The sequence below is a fragment of the Chamaea fasciata genome, unplaced genomic scaffold, assembly GCF_029207755.1.
Source record: "Chamaea fasciata isolate MVZ Bird 193981 ecotype frontalis unplaced genomic scaffold, bChaFas1.0.hap1 SCAF_18, whole genome shotgun sequence".
Classification (NCBI taxonomy): Eukaryota; Metazoa; Chordata; class Aves; order Passeriformes; family Sylviidae; genus Chamaea; species Chamaea fasciata.
In genome coordinates, this window is record NW_027094103.1 from 329,574 (window position 1) to 349,971 (window position 20,398).

At 52.5% G+C, this 20,398-nt stretch overlaps 1 protein-coding gene across 2 annotated transcripts; it reads right to left on the minus strand.

Moving 5' to 3' along the window:
• Positions 1 to 2,912: 2,912 nt before the first annotated feature.
• Positions 2,913 to 11,325, minus strand: LOC136298841 (protein DGCR6). Of its 2 annotated transcripts, none has more exons than XM_066199877.1 (5): positions 11,109 to 11,325; positions 10,880 to 11,040; positions 10,190 to 10,290; positions 5,697 to 5,837; positions 2,913 to 3,673 (listed from the first exon to the last, which is right to left on the minus strand). In XM_066199877.1, the coding sequence occupies exons 1-5, from the start codon at positions 11,231 to 11,233 to the stop codon at positions 3,590 to 3,592; spliced, it is 612 nt and encodes a 203-aa protein (XP_066055974.1). In that variant the 5' UTR covers positions 11,234 to 11,325; the 3' UTR covers positions 2,913 to 3,589. The 2 variants fall into 2 exon arrangements, with proteins under 2 accessions (XP_066055974.1, XP_066055973.1); XM_066199876.1 differs by having other exon boundaries at positions 10,190 to 10,293.
• Between the last annotated feature and the right edge of the window lie 9,073 nt (positions 11,326 to 20,398).

Here is a 20,398-nt window from a genome sequence, read left to right on the forward strand (position 1 = left end):
TGAAGACCTCAGAGCCCCTTCCTATGCCTAAAGGGGCTCCAAGAGAGCTGGAGAGGGACTTGGGATAAGGACCTGGAGTGACAAGGGGTAATGGTTTCCCACTACCCGAGGGCAGGGATAGGTGGGATATTGGGAAGGAATTCTTGGCTATGAAGGTGGGGAGGCCCCGGCACAGGTTGCCCACAGAAGCTGTGGCTGCCCCTGGATCCCTGGAAGTGTCCAAGGCCAGGCTGGACAGGGCTTAGAGGAACCTGGTGTAGTGGAAGGTGTTCCTGCTCATGAGCTTCTAATCCAAGGTCTCTTCTAACCCAAACTACTCTGTGATTCTGTGATGGAGCAGTTATCCTGAATCGCATCCACTGGATGGAGTTCTGGATGGAGCAAAAGGCTGAGACCCTGCTCCTCTGCCTCTACTCAGTCTACTCGGGAGCTGCTGCCTGAAGGGCAGGCACATCCTGTGTGCTCAGGTATTTGTTATGGAGAAACTGAGGTGTGGGGAAAGCTGTGGGAAGGGGAGCTCCTGAATAGGCCCCTTCAGTTCACAGTCCTCCTGCCTGGCCAGGAGGCCAAAACCTGAGCAAAAGCCTGTGGTGCTTCCACCTGGCTCTGCAGGGCAGTGAAGGGGAATCACCTCTATCCATATCTAAGTCAAAAGGTGTTTCTTTTCCAGAAGTGCTTCACCTCCTCTTGAACCACCGTAAACCTTCTGCCTCTCTAGCCCCCTGGGTCAGGAGTTTCCCAAGCAGTCACCCATCCCACCCAAACCTGCCTGTTACAGGTCCCCTGCAAGGCTGCTGCTCCTGTATTTCTAGAGAGTGAAATCCCTCTCTGTTCACTCCTAATTATATCTCCACCTTGTCCCCTCGTGTCCTTTGTCAAAGATAACGGAGTCCAGCTCAGTGGGAAGGTGTTCCAGATCCCTGATGTCCCCGGGGCCTTTGCAGAGCTTGTTCCATCCCTACAGTGCCTTTGTCAGGGATTTGCATTTCGGTGCTTCACAGGAGCAACATGTTTTTCATTTTATTCTCTGATCCCCTTCTCATGTCTCATCTAATTTTCTAATGGCTCCTGGGCACTTAAGCTGACCATTTTCATGCACCCACCAGTCATTACCCCAAATGTCATCCTCAAGTTGCATCTACAACTCAGAGCCCACAGTGCAACCCTTGAGGGCTCCCACCTGAACACATTCACCTTTATCCACACTGGATCGACTTCTTTATGTGGAGGGGACCTTGTTCTTCTCCTCAACAGCCCAAAATACAGGAAAAGGAAGGAATAAATAGGATTTGTCCCTTCCTGCCACCCATCACTCACCTTCTGGGTGAACATGGTGCTGGCATAGAATCATAGCTCTCCCGTTAGTCACCTTGCACCTGAACAGGGAACTTGATCCATGGGTTGCATCCCCTCTCCATGTCACTTCTGGCAGAAACAGAGCTCTGTGTGGGCACTTTCAGTCCAGGTCTGTGGATGGCTGAAGCCAAGCACATGTTCCTGGGACACCGGCTGAGAGTTCAGGAGCCACACAGGTCACTGAACCAACGAGCTGAGACAGCCAAAGCCCAGCAGAACTTTTAGCCCCCTCGGGTCACTCTCCCCAGGTCTGCCCTGTATTACCGGCAGTACCACAGCTGCAGTGGCTGGGGCACAGCAATGCTGTGGGATAGTGTCACCCTCTGGTGACACAATGACACTTGCTTGGAAAAGTATCAGTATCCTCCATGTTGTACAGTCCAGCTTCAGGGGTTGAGCAAGTGTTCCTGTGCTGAAATCCTGCTGATCTGATCACAAGCCATCCCAGGGGCTTTGCTCCCTTAGGATAACCTTTCCCACCAGCTACCCACATCTAATCTCCTGCAGCTCTCCACCTTGGCCTTTCTGAAATCCAGTCTGACCATAGGCATGGAAAATTTCAGCTTGGATCCAATCAGCAGCCTGGCAGAGTCGTCTGCAAACAGATGGTGGAAGCAGGAAGCCCGAGAGCTGCTGTTGTCATGGCAGTGCCAGAACAGCCCCTGTGATCCCTGGCACTGGCTCTCCTTGGAGACACAGCAGCAACGCTGGATCACAGGGGCTCTGGACCAAGGTGGACTCCATTCCTCACCATACAGGGCAGCACAGTGGGGCTGAACCCACGGATAGTAACCTCGATCCCAGCTCCTCTAGCCACACCCTCACTCTGCTGCTACTCCAGCCATTCCAGAGAGTTGTGTAGAGGAAGCTTCTGGTAGGCAGTGTGATGCCCAGTACTTGGACTTCCTTTCTTGCAATAGAACCCACTGTTCACTCCTGTCTTCCCTATCATCACCTCAGGAAGCAATTTCCTTGCCAATCACTCTCGTCACAAACCTGACCACAGATGCTGACTTCACCCAGTCTGCACCAGTAGCTACCCTGTGTCCTCCCAGGAAGATAAAGGTGTCTCCAGAGGGGAATGTTGTCCATCTTGCCCCTCACCATTGCTCAGTAGTGTAGCACAGAGCTCCCACCTGAGGGTCCAGTGGCAACACAGCTGCAGAAGCTCTGTGGGGACCCTGCAGTAGCAGGTCCCATACCAGCCTGCTTTCCAGATGGGGACTTTCATCCAGGAGGTGAAGGCTCCACACAGGCAGTAGGTCTTGTCTCCAGCTGCTGCACCACAGTGGAATCATCCCCACGGGGAGGGAACACCCACACATGGTGGAAATGGGAGGGGGCCTCAGCCCTGAATTTCCAAAAGCGTCCTTTGTCCCTGCAGCTTTGATTTTGTCTCCTCCAGCACCAGTTCTCCCCACCATAAGGCCACCCACAAGTTCTTCCAACACCTTGAGTGATCTCAGAAACACTTTAGGTTCCTCCCCAGCTTCCATCTAACACACAACAAGCCCCACACTCATCAACTGAGGACAGGAAAAACACAACCACTGGCATTCAAAGCTACAGCCCCAGAAGGGGAGTGTTTTATTTCCCTTAATTTAGAAACTGGTTTAAAAGAACAAAGCAAAAGCTCTGCTTTCCAAGTCAGTAGGAACACTGCAAACACCAATCCAGTAACTCTGGGCTGAGGCCTGAAGTCCTCCTTTAATGCACATAATGCTGGCCAGCATACAGGTAAACTAATACAGATAATGCTGGTAGCAGCCTGGAGAAGACCCTGGGAAGGGTCTGCCTGTCTTAAGAGGTTGTTTCTGCCTCAACAGCACACAGAAGCATCCTTGAAATTGTTTCCCCCGCCAGTCATATCTAGACAGAGGGTCACCCTCACACAGCAGGGCTCTGTGTGCTGCCTCAGTGCTCAGCCCAGCCTTAGCTCAGTGATGGCCTCAGCATCACTGCAGGACATTCCTGGCAGGTGACCACACTCCATCAGCTTCAGCTGAGCCAGATGCAGCTGACACTGCTCTGAGGATCAGACAGCCATCCCCAGGCTCCTAACCACCCCCTGCACTGGGTTCTGCCTGCCCCAGCTATAATCTAAGTGCCTCAGCAATTTCTTCTACTCCTGTAGACTCTTCCTGACACAATACAAAGCAAATGCACGGACGGTCTGTTGTTTAGAGGGAAGTCAGAGGAAAAACTCTGGGAAGTAAGCAGCAGATTTGCTCTTTCAGGAAAATTTCTTCTCTGCCTCAGCTTCCTTCTGCTGCAGCTTCCGAATTAGCTCCAGCAAATTCATCTGTAGAGTCAGCTCCTGCAAAGGGAGAAAGATGTTTGTGCAAGTAGATGATCCCATTCCCTGCTGCAGGAAGCAGGAAGGACTGGCCTGCACCATCTCCTCAAGAGCTTTTTGTTCTCAGGGAATTTAAAAAAATTAACCAGGCAGCTAAAAACCAAATGCTTCATCTTGTTCAGGTGTTTCTCTAATATATGGAGCAGTGACATCTTACCAGACCTGCTGCAAACTGTGTCTGTCTTCGGAATCCCAGCGCTTGAGGATTCCTTAAGGTCCAGAGAGACTCTTTCATCTTGACCATGATAAATGTGCTAGGGCCTATGAGGGCTGGCCAGTTCTGCAGGCTGAGGAGGGGCAGCAGCCCCAGAGGAGGTTCTCCAGACCCCTCCGCACATCCCCCACAGCATTTCCAACTCCCTGACCCCTCCCCAGCACAGAAGAGCAGGAAGAGGAGGGATCACTTTGGGAACCATCTAAGTGGGATCCAAGGCAGGTGCAACATATGGCTGTGCTGGTGCATCAAATTCCCTGCAGGCATTTCATTCCCTATTCCTGGAAAACTCCCTTTTCCAGGACCACAATCAAGCACGTACGTCAACATTTAGCTCATGGTTCCCTTGCCACCCGCTTGTTCTTCAGCTACATCTAGCTCAGAGACAACATGGTGGAGCCAATCATTTGTGAGTGTAGGTCTGTAACTCAGCCCTGCAGACACAGAGCTATGGGAAAAAAAAATCTATTTTTTGTAAAAATATATCCCCTGCACAAGGAGGCATTTCATACAGACTGGAGGGGGAACACATCAGCTGATGGGAACTGCATAAACAGATTCCAGCAGGGATTTCTTGGTGGCACTCACAGGCACAAGCCAAGATCCGGGTTCAGCTTGGCTCCTATCCTAAAGGCAAACACACATAAACCCAGCAAAGAGGAACCCTAATAAGGGTTATTACTTACAAAAACAACATAAAGTGGAGGCCAGGAGGGAGAGAATGGGCTCCCAGCATTATACAGCCAGGGAATAACAACACTGAAAAAAATGAGGCTTATTCAAGGCTCCACAACTGGGAATCATGTGTGTGGGTGTTAAAAAAGGCCTGTTTAGCTTCATTTAAGCCGTCGTTTCTCAGCAGTAGGTCTTCATCAAAGTGACATTTAATCAGCTGAAAAAACAATGTTAATAACAGCCTGTCTCTGTGTTCTCTGCAAACTTGTATGGCTTTACAACAGGATTTAGGAATTTTGAGTTTTTCCATTCCTGCAGTGGCATATGGACAATGTGGACAAACTCAGGTGACTCCTCTGAGGAAACTGGGAACAATTCTTTAATCACAGCCTGAGATCATCAGCTCCAGAAAGTCACATGCAATGAACAAGGTGCCTGATAAACAGTCTTGAAGTCAGTTTTAATAGCTAAGCTGAATATAAATCCAGTAAATGAATTATTTTAGTGCTTTTCAGACCCATTTGAGAGTCACAGGACTGCAGGCTGTTGGCATAGGGTTTTTTCCCCTCCACAATGGCAAAAAATACTGCAGGAAGTTCGGTATTCTGCCAAGTGGTACCTTGATTTCTGCTCTTTTGGTATGAACTGAGTGCAAGGTCTGTACAGTGCACACCACCCACCAGGTGGGAGGCAAAGGACAGACTGTTCTGACATACCCATCCCCAATTTATCTAGAGCAAGATTTTTTTTTTAAATTAAAGATATTAACCCAAGAGCACTATCAAACAATCATGGAATGGTTTGGGTTGGAAGGGGATTTTAAAGGTCATCCATTCCCACCTGCCACCATGGGCAGGGACACCTTCCACTATCCCAGGTCGCTCTAAGCCCTGTCCAACCTGGCTTTGGACACTTCCAGGGGATGGGACAGCCACAGCTGCTCTGGGTAATCTGTTCCCTACCAGCCTTCCAGAGAAGAATTTCTCCCCGATATCCTATCTATCCCTGCCTTTTGTCAGTGGGAAACCATTCCCCTTTGTCCTGCCACTCCAGGTTTTTGTCAAAACACCTTGGCTGCCGTGCCCAAACACCAACCTGGGGGTTGGTGGTGATGTAGAAGCCAGACACCCCGGCCTTCTCCAGGGTGCTCTGCTGGTCAATTACTTTTTGGTCCAATTCCAAGACTATCTTTTCATCCATCATTCGCTGTTCCTCTCGGATCTGTTGCTCCATAGCCTGAAAAACATAGAAGTCAATGGAAAAGTGAAATATCTGCCTTCTTCACAGCTTCTTCTCACCTCTAAGACTTTTACTAGAACCCAAGAGCAAGCAGGCCTTGAATCTCTCCTGATGAGTCCAAGGATAGTGGGAAACCAGCACAGCCTCAGGTTTTAATGCCTCCACCTGCAAAGCTGCCACTCAAGAAAATGCAGGGAAGTCATGGGAATAGATTACTCTCTTGAGTGTTTGGAGGCCAGAAAGACCACGAGGAACCAATTAGTGTCCAAATCACTTTACCTGATGAGTCACCACCTGAGCTATGGCTGAGCTCGGCCCAAGAAGTATGTGTCCTTCTCAGGTGAGGTTGAAGGAAGCCTTGGAGGAATAACTTAGGCCACTGAATGTCACAATGATGTGCCAGAAACAGGAAGCAACATACACGCATGAAGATCATGCAGCAACAGCCAACTTTATTGAGACCTCTTCTCCTTCCATAGATCAGAAGGCACGTGCAGTCAATCCTCATTGGTCAAGCCAGTTGCCACCTGGCCAAACAGCCAATAGCAGCCTGCATCCCCAATGGCCTAGGCCTGCTCTCCAACGAGCCTTACTGGCTGAGTTACATAATCACGCTATTTATATAATCAACCACATTTCAGTTATAAAGTTGGAATTATTTATAACTGTGAGGCCTTCAGGCCAGCTGTAGGCCACCACAACTGAAGCTCATCAAGACAACTCGCTGGACACTAATAAGGGACTGGAGCTATATACCCTATACAGATCCTATTTATTTATTAAAGGATCTGAATGCTGGGCTCTATTTTTGACAGACTGACAACATTATGAAAGAAGGACTTTGTCAAAATAGCTCCAACCAGGAGGACATGGCCACTCCTGCCTCACCAAGATCTACCCACACTTCAGAGTCTCTATGCTGTTTCCAGAGAAGAAATGGAGACTAGCAAACATGTGGATGACAAAGGCATGCTGGTAATCAGGAGTGGAAGCAGAGAACAGGATTGCAGAGGGCAAGCAGAACACAATCCAGTTAAGAGCCCCATGTGTGCAGAGGTGATACAACCTCACCAGGTTGCACTGAACAGACTTCCTTTGCAAGCCATAGGGAACACCAGGAATCATCAAATCCCATCAAAAAACAACAACAGGGTCATTTTTATAGGGAGGGCAACAGAGTGAGGGGGCAGATTCTTCCCCTCGGCTCTGTTCAGGTGCGACATCACCTGCAGAGCTGCCTCCAGCTCTGGGGGCCCAGCACAGGAAGGACATGGAACTGCTGGAGAGAGTCCAGAGGAGGCCAAGGAGATATTTCAAGGGTTGAAGCCTCTGTGTGACCCTAGAACTGCTTCCAGTGCCTCAAGAGGCTCCAAGAGAGCTGGAGAAGGACTTGGGACAAGGAATATAATGATACAACAAGGGGGAATGGTTTCAAAAGGAGAAGGCAGGATTAGGTTAGATGTTAAGAGGGAATTCTTCCCTGTGAGGATGGTGACACTGAAAAAGTTGCTCAGAGAAGCTGTGACTGCCTCATCCCTTGAAGTGTCCAAGGCCAGGTTGGATGGGACTTGGAGCAACCTGGGATAGTGGAAGGTGTCCCCATCCATGGCAGGGTGTGGGACTGGATGAACTTGAAGGTCCCTTCCAACCCAAGCCATCCCATGATTCCGTGCTTTTCTTGCAAGAAGAAAGAAATAAACCATTAGAGAACATCCAAAGGAAGGCACTGAACATGGTGAAGGGCTCTGAGGGGAAACCATGTGATGAGCAGCTTAGGATACCTGGTCTGTTCAGCTGGAGGAAACTGAGGGGAGACTCACTGAAATCACAACTTCCTTGAAAGGGGAAGAGGAGGGACAGACACCGATCTCTTCTCTGTGGTGATCAGTTATAGGACCTGTGGAAATGCCTTGAAGTTGTGTCAGGGAGGGTTAGGCTGGACATCAGGGAAAAGTTCTTCCCCAGAGGGTGCTGGGTACTGCCCAGGCTCTCCAGGGAATGGGCACAGCTCCAAGGCTGCCAGAGCTCCAGGAGCCTTTGGACAGCGCTGCCAGGGATGGCCTGGGTGGGATTGTTGGGGTGTCTGTGCAGGGACAGGAGTGGGACTGGATGGCCCTTGTGGGTTTCTTCCAACTCAGCTTACTCCGTGATTCGGTGAAAAGCCAGAAGTTTCAACATTTCATTCATGCACTGCTGTGCCCTTGTAACAGAGAACACAGGCACATGTTCAGCTGGAAACATCCATGTGGTTAAACTATCCCTACTGCACAGACAGGCAGAAGTCACAAACCCCAGGATTCCCAACACCACTGGCTGGTGGTTAAAAAGGCTCTGGAGGGGAACTGAACGCCTCCACCCTGCCACAATTCCTGGTGAAAATTCAGAACTTGTGTGACAGAACTCTTGGCCATGAACAGTCTGGGGAAGGGCTGACATGTGTCTACAGCAAGGGTATCCATGGCTCTCTGCAAAAGGTGTAACCTAAAAAACAACAGTTATCACTCACATGGGGCAGGAGCTACCTCTTGGAACCTCCCATGGATACAGTGCCCACAGGTAGCATATCACACTGAGAAACCTTTGCAAAACCACCTGCAATTAAGAAGGATGCAGAACTTGGATCCACTAGAAGGTGACCATACAAAAGCTTCTCCAGAGAAAACATTCAGGGCAGGATCTCATGGCAATAAATAGGAAGAAACTCAAGACAACTCCAGCCCCAAGAGAAGGCAAGGCAGAGTGATGACTGCTCCTGCACCAACAGATGCTGAGGAATGAACCTAAGCAAGCTCTGTCCTCACACTTTCTTCAGTCCAGGGGTTCACTTCCTTTGTGGGAGATGCAACAGATTAAAATCCCTCATTCCCCAGATTTTCCTTCCTCCCACCCACCTCAGTGTGCTATTGTCTCCTTCACTTACTGTGCTGCAGGGACTGACTTTCTTTGGGCTTGAAAAAAACACCCAGATTTAAGAGCCTCACATTGTTTAGTGTTGGCATCTAATTCTGGGTTAGAGAAAAGTACCATATTTTGGACAAATCTGAGGCACACAAGTTTTGCTTCAGCCCTGATGGCCACAGACATGATGGGATAAGCTTTTCTAAATGTCATGGGTTCCACTGAGAAGCCAAATATCTAAAACTTACACCTTGCATTACCTGTCCTGGGAGCCCAATCCCAAGCTATCTCATGGGAGCTGGTCATGGAAACCTTTAACCACAGAAGGCAGTTCCAATTAGACACATATCAGATATAAGAGAGATGATCAATCTATTCCCAAAATGCTCTATAGTAGAATTGTCAGAAGATAAAGACAGGAAGAAGTGACTCAACACCTGAGAGAGGAAAACAGAAGAAAGGCAGAGGGCAGGTAGGAGGAAGTTGCACAGCGTGTAAGACAAGGAGAAGCGAGACATACTTAGACAATTTAATGAAATACTAGAAGCGTTTAAAACAGGCAGTAGAGATTACTGCTGCAAGTCTAAGTTACTCAGGGACAGATTGCAAGGACAGGTACCAGAGGTCCAGTCTGGTTTCAGTCACCTTGACAGGAAATGAGGAATGTGGAAACACCAAATTATTCAACAACAGCAAGCACTGACATGGTGCTTGCCCTGGGCCAAGACAGGAAACAATTCTCATTCACCTAATGTGGATCAAAGTAGCTTCCCTCTACATTTCAACTCCACTGATTAAAATAACCAGCTACTTGCCATTTTCTTACATTACCAAACTGCCTCTATCTATCACCAAGAGGTGACAGAAAAGTCCTCTGGGACTGAATCTTTCTGAAATGCCTTGGGATGCTTTCAGAAACTACTACTGTAGTTATGAAACTCGAGGTATTTCCTCCTTATCAGTGGCACTCAGAACAATGTGACAGTTTTGAGTATTGTGTACTTTTGACTTGTTACAATACCATGGCAGATCTCAGGTGCCTTCTTGCATGTTTTCTATCACTTGCTCCCTATCCTGTACAGGCTTCAGCCCATCAGATAACGATGGATCATTAAAATACTGCGGAGAGCATTGCCTTTGGAGCAGGCTCCTGAGCTTTTACAATTCTCAGCTTACACCTGGGACGGCAAGAGCCTGTGCCCCTACTTTAGAGGGGACAAAAGGTAGAGCAAGAGGAAGAGGCCTCTAGATTGGGGGGGGAACCTAGGTCTGTCCTAGCAAGGCCAGCCAGGACAGCTGGTGTCTTCCAAGGCTGCAGGGCAGGAATTGCCAAACCCTCTGGAGATGCTGCAGTGCTCCTGCAGCAACAGGGCTGTAAGAGCCCTGGGAAGGGACACAGCTCTGCACCACCCCTCACCGCCCCCCTCCATCTCCAGTCCAGCCCCCCTCACCTCCATCTCGCGCTGCTGGGCTGCACGGAGCAGTGGCAGGTTGTGGGGCCTGCAGCACTGTTGGGCCTCCTTGTGCCGGTGGAACAGCTCCTGCTTCAGCCCTGCTATGGGCACAGGGGGCTCAGGAGGGCAGATGCCTCGAATGCCATCAGTGCCACCCCTCCCTCCCCCCAGTGCCCTCCCCCCAACCTGCAGTGTCATTCCCTATAGCTCCCTTAAGCCCTCACCCACAGGGCCCCCCAAACCTGCCTTTCCAGTGGCACCCCCAAGAACCCAAACCTGTCCCTCTCAGCGTCACCCCAGCCCCCCAGTGCCCTCCGCGGTCCCACAGTCTGCCTCCTCAAAGTCATCCCCTGGCCCCTACACAGCTCACTCCCTTTCCCCCCCGGTACGACCCCCAAGCCCCCACTGCCCTCTCCAATCTGTCTCCCTAGTGCTTCCCCACCGCCCCCACAATGTCCCACCCCAGTATCCCCCGAACCACTCCCCCACTCCAGAGATGCCCCAAGCCTGTCTCCCCACCGCAGGGTCCTCATCACTTCTCGGGAGTGCTACCCCTATTTCGCCTGAGCTGTCCACCTCGAGTCCCCTCCAGCGCTCCGGGACTGTCCCCCTTGTGCCCCTCGCCCCTGTGCTCTCCTCTCCGGTCCCCCTAGTGGCCCGGGACTACTCCCACGATGGCCCCGGTACCGCGGTGCTCGCTGTGCAGCTGCCGCCGCTGGCTGTACAGGTTCTTCTCGGTGAGGTGTTGGATCTCCAGCAGCCCCTGCACGATCTCGAACACGGTCCCGTCCAGCAACGCCAGCGCCAGCTCGGACAACGTCGTGTACGAGAGGCGCTGCTGGCAGGCACTGCGGGCACAAACCGGGTCAGCGCCGATACCGGCAGCGGCCCCTAGCCCCCCTCGGGCTCCGCTCACCTGGGCAGCGCCTTGACAAGCGCCTGCAACTCGGCCAGCAGCCGGTAGTGCCGCTCCTGCTGGCGGGACAGCACCTGCTGCTGTTGCCGCTGCTCGGCCGTCTCGAACCCGCCAGGCCGCGCCATTGCCCCCGCCCAACTCCCTCACTGTCCTCTCGAGATCCGCACCCGCTCAGGGCGGCGCGACCTCTCACTCCTGCCGCAATTTGCGCACGCGCGGAGCCGGACCCGCCCCCCGCCCCGCGCGACTCCGTCATCTCGCTCCGCCCCTGAACGGCTCAAGCCACGCCCCTCCGGCCCTCACAAGCCACGCCCCAACCGCCAATCCTGGCCCAGCCCCCTCCCCGTGGCCACGCCCATTTCCCCACGTCCCCGCTCCGTGCCGCTCCCGGCAGCCTCGGGGCCCTCACGCCCGCCCCCCCGGGCCCAAGCCGGAGGTTTCCAGCCCAGCCCATCCCGTGGGATGCACGGGGAGGAATCTCGGAGTGTACCCCTGCTCCAGCTTGGACGTAGCTATAGATGTTTTAAATTATTTTATCAGGAGCGTTTCAGACGTAAATTGTCCGCTTTGGAGTGGTAGAGTCAAAAGTGGGTGACAGGATGACTTCAACCACGGCCAAAAATGTGGTGCATCACCAGCACTGATGAGATTGCACTCTGTGAAGTAATTCCAGCCTCTGAAGTGGGGAACATCCCCTATGGACACTACACCAGGGTCATACTGGGCAATGTTTGTGGGTGTCCTGGGAAGGATGAGGCTGCAGGGCTGTCCACATGCCTTCCAATCCCTGAGAACACACGGAGTGTTGCATGCTGGGATGGTGATGGGTCCTTCCTATGCGTGCTGGGGTATGGGAGATGAGAATTGGAGCAGGATGAGTTGTGCATTCGTGGAGCAGAGTACAGGAAAAGCTTCTTGTCTTGAATAAGTAAGAGGAAAGGTTCACTGAAATGGGTTAAAAATGCCTTAAAAATACTGGATTTAATAGGACTTCAAAGCCTACAGAAGCTGCACTGCTGTTCAAAGGGACTGGAAATGGCAGAGAGAACAGAGCATCTCCAGAAAAATGGAGTATCCTGAAAACATCCCTGAATGGAAATGACTTTTCCCCCCCAGTTCAATGCCTCAAATTTCCGTTCAAGGATCTCCAGATCCCCAGGGCTGGAGAGGCTTTGGGTAGGTTGACTGCAGATCTCTCTATGCCTGGGTTCCTTAGACCTTATGGAACTAACCCTGCCGTGTCCATCTGTCCAGCCTATCCCCTGCCTATCCTTCCCCCAACCTGACAGCAACACCTCCATGGAATGATTTTGTCAGGAACCACCACGAGGTTTTGCTGTGCTGGAGCAGCCAGAGGCTGAGTGCTACAGCCTCTGCTGAGGTGCTGGGTAATGGGAAAAAAAGCAGCTTTTAAAACGGAGCTATGAGCTGGGCTGCCCAGCTTTCACTGGGGCAATATCCTGGATCAGGATGAAAGCATCCCTAACACTTTGCCGTACTCCTCCATGAAGATTTGATAGCAGCTTTTGCTAAATGTCCTGTTCTGTGTGTCACCTGCTGTCACAGAGTTTTGCTGTCCCAGGGAATACCCCCAGCATCACAACTCCAAATGCCATTGATAACCAGTGATGCTCAGGTATGGTGATAAAGACTTCACCTGAAACACGACCACACCAGCTGCCTCCCCTCATATGGCTGCCTGCACTGGTGAGGACATAAATGCCACCTGCCTTGTCCCCTCCAAGTGTCACAGCCTCATGGGCATGGCACAGTGCTGCCTCTGCCTTGATTTTGCTCCTCTCATGGCTTCACTGGGGTTCTGCTCCTTGCTCAAGGCTGTTTTGAGGGGCTTTCAAGCCTGGGGGTGTCTGGCTGTGGGGACCCTGAGCAGCAGCAGGCTGGAGGGAGGAGGCCATGCAGGAGGCTCTGGTCAGTGGCCGTGGGGTGCCTATGCATCCCTGTGGGTGGAAAAGGGGGGTGGCTGGGCAGCTGAGAAGCTCAGCCCAGGGAAGAGGAGAGCGTATGCCCAGGGGCACTCCAACAGTGCCAACAAGGGAGCAAGCACAATCTGGTGCCTGTGCACCCCTGTGAAGGTGGAGGGAGGGGGCAGCCAGGGCCTCTGCTCTGCCACAGACATTCCTCTCCCTTCCTTTGTGCTTCAGGAAATCTGTGCTTCCTCCCTTCCCAGCACTGCTCCTGGCTCAATCGCTACCAGATGTGAGTCCCATGCATTTCTCATTAGCCCAGCAGCTCTGGGCGCCGCCTCTGCAGCCTGCAGGGCTGGTGACACAAACGCTGGGATTTTGAGGCTCCTGGGGCAGGGATCTGAGCTGGTGTGTGCTGCATGAGGTACCTGGCCGTGCTTTGCACGGAGATCATTGCTGGGCCAGGATGCTGGTGGGAAGGGCAGGTCTCTGTGGGGATGGAGCTGGGATAGGGTCCTCTGCTGGGACCTGCACAAGCGCCATGGGGACAGAGGGATGTGGGGTTTGGGTTGGAGGAAGGAGCTCAGTGAGCTGGACTTCAGCTGGGTCAGCCGTTGGGGACCATCTGCAGCCCCAGGCCGGGTCTGGGAATGTAGGGGAGGTGGTGGGCAGCACACATGGGGACCAGGGCTGGAGAGTGCAGTGACGTGGGGTATCCAATGCTCTGTATGTCTAGGCAGGGAGTATATCAGGGTACGTTGGGATTTGCAGGAGGCTCCTGGAGGCTGGGTTCAGGCTGAGGTGGGGTAGTCCCCGACCAGCTAACAGTGTTTGCAGTGGTGCGACAAGCAGCTCAGGTGATACAGTGTGGGTAGAGGAAGCACAAGTCCTTTCTGACCTCCCTAGAACATGCCAGCACCAAGGGCAAAACCATGGCAACTGGACCCACGGGTTTGAGAGCAGAAACAAACCTGCAGTTGGGTTGTGATGCCCAGGAAGAGTCTTAACTAAGCTTGGATTGAACGATGAAGGGACAGAAAGACCTGGGAAATCTCGCCTGTCCTTCCTCACCCTGTCACCCCCATCACGGAGTGAGCCCAGTGGGACTCTTCCTGCTGGGCAGGATGAGGCCACATTTGGGTGCTCATGGCCATGGGACCTCTGCATTGGGAGAGTGGGATGTTCCTTGCCTTGGCACAGGGAAAGCTTCTTGAGCCCCCAAAGCAGATGCAGGTCTTTCCCCATGCTGCTGGTGCAGAGGAGGATGGGTGGAAGCAGGGGGACAAGAAATACAACAGGAGTGGGGTGTCTGTGGAGCATGGTGCATGGGGGCATATTGCCATGCAGAATAATCCCTGAGAACCCCGAGTACACACCCTCCTGCAGGAGATGTCTGTCCAAGCCTGGAGTCCCTGGGAGAGCTGCCATGTCACAGTGGCTCTGAGTCACCACTCCAGAGCCAGGAGTGGCCCCTCCAGCCTTTGGTGAGTGTGGTGTCACTGGGCAGCCAGCTGTCACTGAAAGAGGCCAGTGCTCCACCAGTTCTGCACCAAACATGACTTTGCTGCCTTTATTGTGGAGAAAGGGACAGGTCAGCATCATCCGGTGCTTGGGCTGAGAGCTGGTGAGCATGCCAGCAGTGGCTCTGCTGTCCGTGGGATTGGTATGGATCAAGATGGCCAGAGCCAGTGACTGGACAGCAGCTCAGCCCAAGCCACGGTACCCACAGTTAGTCCCTGGCTGGCATCTGAGCCAGGGTTGGAGCCAGGGTTTTCCTGGAGCAGCAACCCCCCCCCGCAGGGCCAGGTCTGGGGGGCTCCTCTCCTCAAGGCTGGATCTGTCTCTCCTCAGCCAGCTTAGCTTGGATGGTTTCCTCAAGTCTCCTCCAACTCCTCTTTGGACCCTCCAAGAGCTGCACCAGCCCTCTGGGGTAGGACCTCCCGCAGCAGCCCTCTCACTCCACCCTGCACTGGCTGCATGGTGACCCACTGCAGTGGCTTTGCCACCTGTCCCCAGCCTGGCCCCCTCCTTTTTCAGGCCACTTTAACCTTTTGTGAGCCCTTACCTCATCCCTCAGGCAAGGGGAGGGCATGGCTGGGACTGCCAGAGCCTCAGACTCACCGGATCTATTCCAATTTAAACACTGTAGAGTAGAAGTGTTTCCCCTGCTCTGGCCTCTGGAGCTGAATATCTGAACGGGAATTTCACCCCTGAGCTGCAGCTAAAATAAGACCTGGATCGAGGTGATCACTGGCTCTCGGTGGTGCCAGGTGAAGCCTACACACTCTCTTGCCGGCTGGCTGCTGGCTGCTGGCTGCTGCCCAGGCTAGACCAAGGGCTACTGGGCTGGAAGGGCAGTGTGCATCATTGGAAACATGTTGGAAAACGTCCAGGCTTTGGTTGTCTGGGCCAAGCTCCATGGAGACTCAGAGGAGATGCTGCAGCCATGTGTCCTGAGTGCACATCATTCCTGGGATGGGACATGGATGGTCAGCCAGGGCAAATTCACGTGGGCTGTGGCTCAGCAGCCCAGGAGCATCTCATATCTTTGCCACCTGCAGAGAAGGGTGTCAGGTCTGTTTGAGGTGAGGTGACAGATCTGTATCACCCCATGGACAACACCCTGCCTGGAGAGCCTGGGCAAGGGGCAGGAGCTGCTTCCCCTGGGCTTGCTGGAGAGGCTCCTGGCTGACTGGTACAGGTGCTCCCAGGACACTGCATGGGGCTTCATAACCAAAAATGACCTCGGATGAGACAGAAGTGTGTGGGCTTGGCTGGGAGTTGTGTGCAGGGGCCATGGGCTGCGAGGGGTGAGGGCAAAGGGTGTATGGGATTCAAGTGACACAGCAGGCTGCAGGGGACACAAAAGATGCAGCGGAACATAAGGGATTCAGTGAGATGAGAAGAATGCAAGGGATGTAAGGAATGTAAAGGATGCTCAAAGGGCTGCAAGGCTATTAAGAATGCAAGGCATGCAAGGAGGCTGCAAGGGATTCAGAGTGCAAAGGGATGTATGGGTTGCAATGGGATGTAAAGGATCCAAGGGATGCAAGAGATGTAAAGGATATGCAGAGGTTTCAGCAGCCTGGAGCCAACTCCTTCTACCCCTTGGCTGGGGCTGCCCAGTCGGCATCCATGTCCCTCTGTGTCAGAAGCCTGACTTTGGGCAGGGGCAGGGACCCCAGCTTGTGGGTTCTGGGGTCCACCTTGCTGTGCCCCGACTGTCACCAACTGAGCAGGGGACAGATGCAGGCAGCACTCCCTTCCCCTCAGGATATTTTCAGAGTCTCCAAGCCCCTCAGGGGGACAAAACAGCCGTCCCAACCAGGCGGCTGCGGCTCCTCTGCTGCAGACAAGGGGCTCATTCAGCCCCGCGCCCCGATCCCCCACCCCACATCCTTCGCAGCTCCTTGTGGGGAGCGCAGCCAGCCCCCGGCAGCAGCCAGGGCCGATCATGTGGCTCCTAATGAAATCCAGATCCGGGCAGAGCGATGACATTGCGCAGCGATTTGTGCTCCCACAGACTAAACACGGGCGGGCGCGATGCGGCTGGGAGCACAGGCTGGGGGTGAATCAGGTACCCGGTGCCTCTGCCTGACTTACACCTGACTATTCCTCCTCTCCTGCTCAAGACACTTTGATAGAATGCCCTCGTTCCCTTCCTGCAAAAATATGTTTTTTTTCCAAATGATGCTTGCAGAGGCTGGAATAAAGGCTCAGGCTCTTGGATTTGCCCAGCGATGGGAGACTCCGTGTGTTAAAAATCCCTTTGCTCTGTGTAGCTAATTGCAACCAAGGATTAATTTGCGTTCTGCATGGAAACAGTTCCACTACACCATGGGGTGAGGGAGAACCTTAAAATGGAGCCAAGGTGGGTGTGTAGCCTGCAAGTGGGGGTCCAGCTGCAGCCCTTCCCCTGCGCAGAGCTCAGGACGCTGCCCTGTGCCCCGCTAAAGGCACATTCATGGGAGCCCCATCCTTCAGGCTAGATGGGTGGGAGCTGCAGAGGTGCCCTGGAGGTCTCGATGAGCTGAAGGTGCATCCCTACTTTTGTCCTGTGCATTGCAGTGCAAGACAGGGCAGAGGAAGTGACTGTGGCTTTGCCATGAGTGCCCATCAGTGGGGACAAAATGGCTTTTAGAGGGGTGCCAAGTCTGGAGCTGCTGCTGGGATGATGCTGGGAGGTGCTGAAGCAGACATCCTGCTGCCCTGCTTCCCTGCAAGACCATGCTGGAGCCCCCTGAAGGCCAGATCCTCAGGGAAGTACCCAGTACAGCACTTGCTGGATTCAGCGCCACAAAACCCGGTCTGTGGACACGGTGTGGAGAGGTGCCTGGGTGACACTGCCGTCAGGCCATAGGGCTGGCACCTGGATGCTGTGGGCAGGCTGAGCCTGACCTCAATGTCCTCATCTATCACCTCCTGAAGCTTAGAAAAATAGGTAGCTACATAAGTGTTTGTGTGTATGTGTACATATATAGTGTTTGTATGTATATATATATAAAAATATAATGTATACATAAAACTAAAGAAGTGTATAAATCTACGTTATATGTTTGGAAGTATATGTACCATGTACTCCAGAGTATATAGGAGAGTGTAGGTGTCTATATATGAAAATAAATGTAGAAATAGAAAAACTTTTACTCCTGGAGTGTATAGGAGTGCATACAAATATTTTTTATATTACATTACATTTATATATATATATATAAATTATATATAATATATACTCCCATACATTCCAGGAATAAATTTTATATATATGAAATGTATATTGACTTATAAAACTTATGTGCATAATATACACACACACATTTTTGTGTGGGTGCACATACTCCTGGAGTATGTATTTTTATCAGTGTCCTGTGTTTTGTGGCATCTCGTGCACAGGGTGCGGAGACAAACCACTCCCCACCCCCCTGGCCCATTTCCTCATGAGGGAAAGGGCTGAAAACACCCACTCAGAGGCTCCACCATCCCAAGGGAAAGCTGTGGGTGCTAGATCAAGGTGTTCATGCCATGCCAGGGCTTGTGGTGCAGGGTCCCAGAGCCACCACCCATGCTCACAGGGACCCCTGGGGCACAGCTTTCTCCTTCCTGCTGGGGGCTGATGCTGGAGCTGCCATCCCACAGGGGCACAGTGCCCATCTTTGGCTCAGTGGGTTTGGTGCTATCTGCATGGAGTGAAGCTGGTGGGCACTGGGAGAGCACACAAGCAGCAGCTGATGGCCAGCAAAAGGCTTCTATTTCTTGCCACTGAAACAGCACCAGAGCCCTCCTCAAACACCATCTATCCCCAAGAGATATTGATGAGGTTGCCAATGGCTGTGGTGAGGAATGGGAAATGATTCTGGTGGTGTTGCAGTGACTACACCTCTTGGGGTTCCATACAGCATGGCAGTGGAGAGCCCAGTGCCAGCTGGATGGTGGCTGCACAAGGACATCACCCATATGGCCCAGGGACATTGCAGTGTCCCCAGCCTGGCCATCCCTGGAGCCAAGTGTCCTGGGCAAGGCAGTCAGGACCCTGCATCCACTTTGTGAGGCAAATAAGGAAATGGCCATTTCCTCATGTGTAATGTAGCCACAGGAAATGCCAGCTGCATATATATTTACATTCCTATAATCCTGAAGGAGCTGTCCAAACCCCTTCACAATCCCCCCATCTAGCGTGAAATTCCCTTTGGCACTGCCATCCCCCATCTTAGCAAGCACTGAGAGAGAAATTTCCTATATAGTTTTGAGAGCTCTGAGTTGTCTCCCATGTGTTTCGTTCTCATTGGAGTTTCCCTTCTGAGTTTATTTTTGGTAGGGCCTGAAACAGGAAATGAATTGTTGGCAACAGGCTGGCTTTTATTGCTGCTCACTGGCCAAGCCAAAACACTGTGCTGTTGTCCAACCCAATGAGTCCTGCTTTGCTTTGGGAAATCAGGAGGAAATGGGAGGAAGATCAGTGTTGCAGCGTTGGTGGAGGAGAGGATGAACCAAAAGTGTCACCGTGCTCCTCTGATGCCATGGATCATGTGCTGGTGGCACAGAGGGCTGGTGGCTCCATCATAGCCACTCCCACTTCTCCTCAGCCATGACCACCACATTGTCACCAAAAGCCCTGTCTGTCAGGGTAGGTGGATCCTGCTCTGTCCCAGGGGAGCAGGACACCTGATTTCTCCACATTATGACTGGGTTCAGCTGGTTTTTCCTCGAGGTCAAAGTTTTTTGCCTGCCCAAAACAGCCCTGGGAAGCAGCTCAGAAGATCAAGTATGTATCATTTCCTGGTGGAACTCAGAGCTGCAGGGAAATTGCTTGATGGTTTTCAGGCTCTGCTGATTTGTGAGGCCCTGGACAAGACCTCCTCTGACTGGTGTGTATCATGGGGAGCTGTCAGTCAGAGATATCCAACATGCAGTGGGTGGGAAGAAAGCCTGCAGAATGCCTGGAAAAGAGATTCACCAGCCCTTCATGATGAAAAGACCCTGGAAGCAACAGAGAACCTCAGGTTGAACATCAGCTTGTTGTCTTTCCTCAGAGTAAGGCAAAGCCAACAGTGGGAGCTGCTGGGAAGGGCACAGGCAGATGTCTGAAGGAAGTGTCCAGATGTGGTCTCCTAGTTCAAGAGGGATGTGGAAAAAACTGGAGAGGGATGTCAACATGCTAGTGGAGCTAGCTCACATTGCACCAGGAGGAGGGGGCAGGGCTGGGCTGTGGGAAGGATTCTGAGAACAGTGACTAAGGTCACAGTATCACAGCATATTCTGAGCTGGAAGGGACCCACAAGGGCCATGCAGTGCAGCTCCTGGCCCTGCACGGACACCCCAACAGTCCCACCCTGGGCATCCCTGGCAGAGCTGTCCAAAGGCTCCTGGAACTCTGGCAGCCTTGGGGCTGTGCTCACTCCCTGGGGAGCCTGGGCAGTGCCCAGCACCCTCTTGGGGAAGAACCTTTCCCTGTTCATCAGCTTACATCTCCCCTAACAGAGCTTCATGATGAAGTTGAACCCTTCTTGATGTGCTGGATGATGTGATGGGGTAAAACAGTTGCCACCTGAAGCTTTAAAGATTCAAGTTGAATCTTGGAATAAAATTCCTCCCCAGGAGAGTGACCCTGGAACAGTCAAAGGGAGCTGGGACATCTCCACCCTTGGAGAATCCCAAGATTTAGCCTGATGTTGCAATGGCCACCCTGACGTGATGGTTGGGCTGGAGCCTCTGGTGACCTGCCTGCCTGTCCTGTGACTTGGGATTTTTACTTTTATCCATAGGCTGCTCACTTGCAGAGTCTCCTCTGTTTGGGTGGGACTGTGATCAGAGCCTGTGGATAGGCTTATGCCTGGGTGATCCTCTGCTGTCCCAGGATAGCCTGGG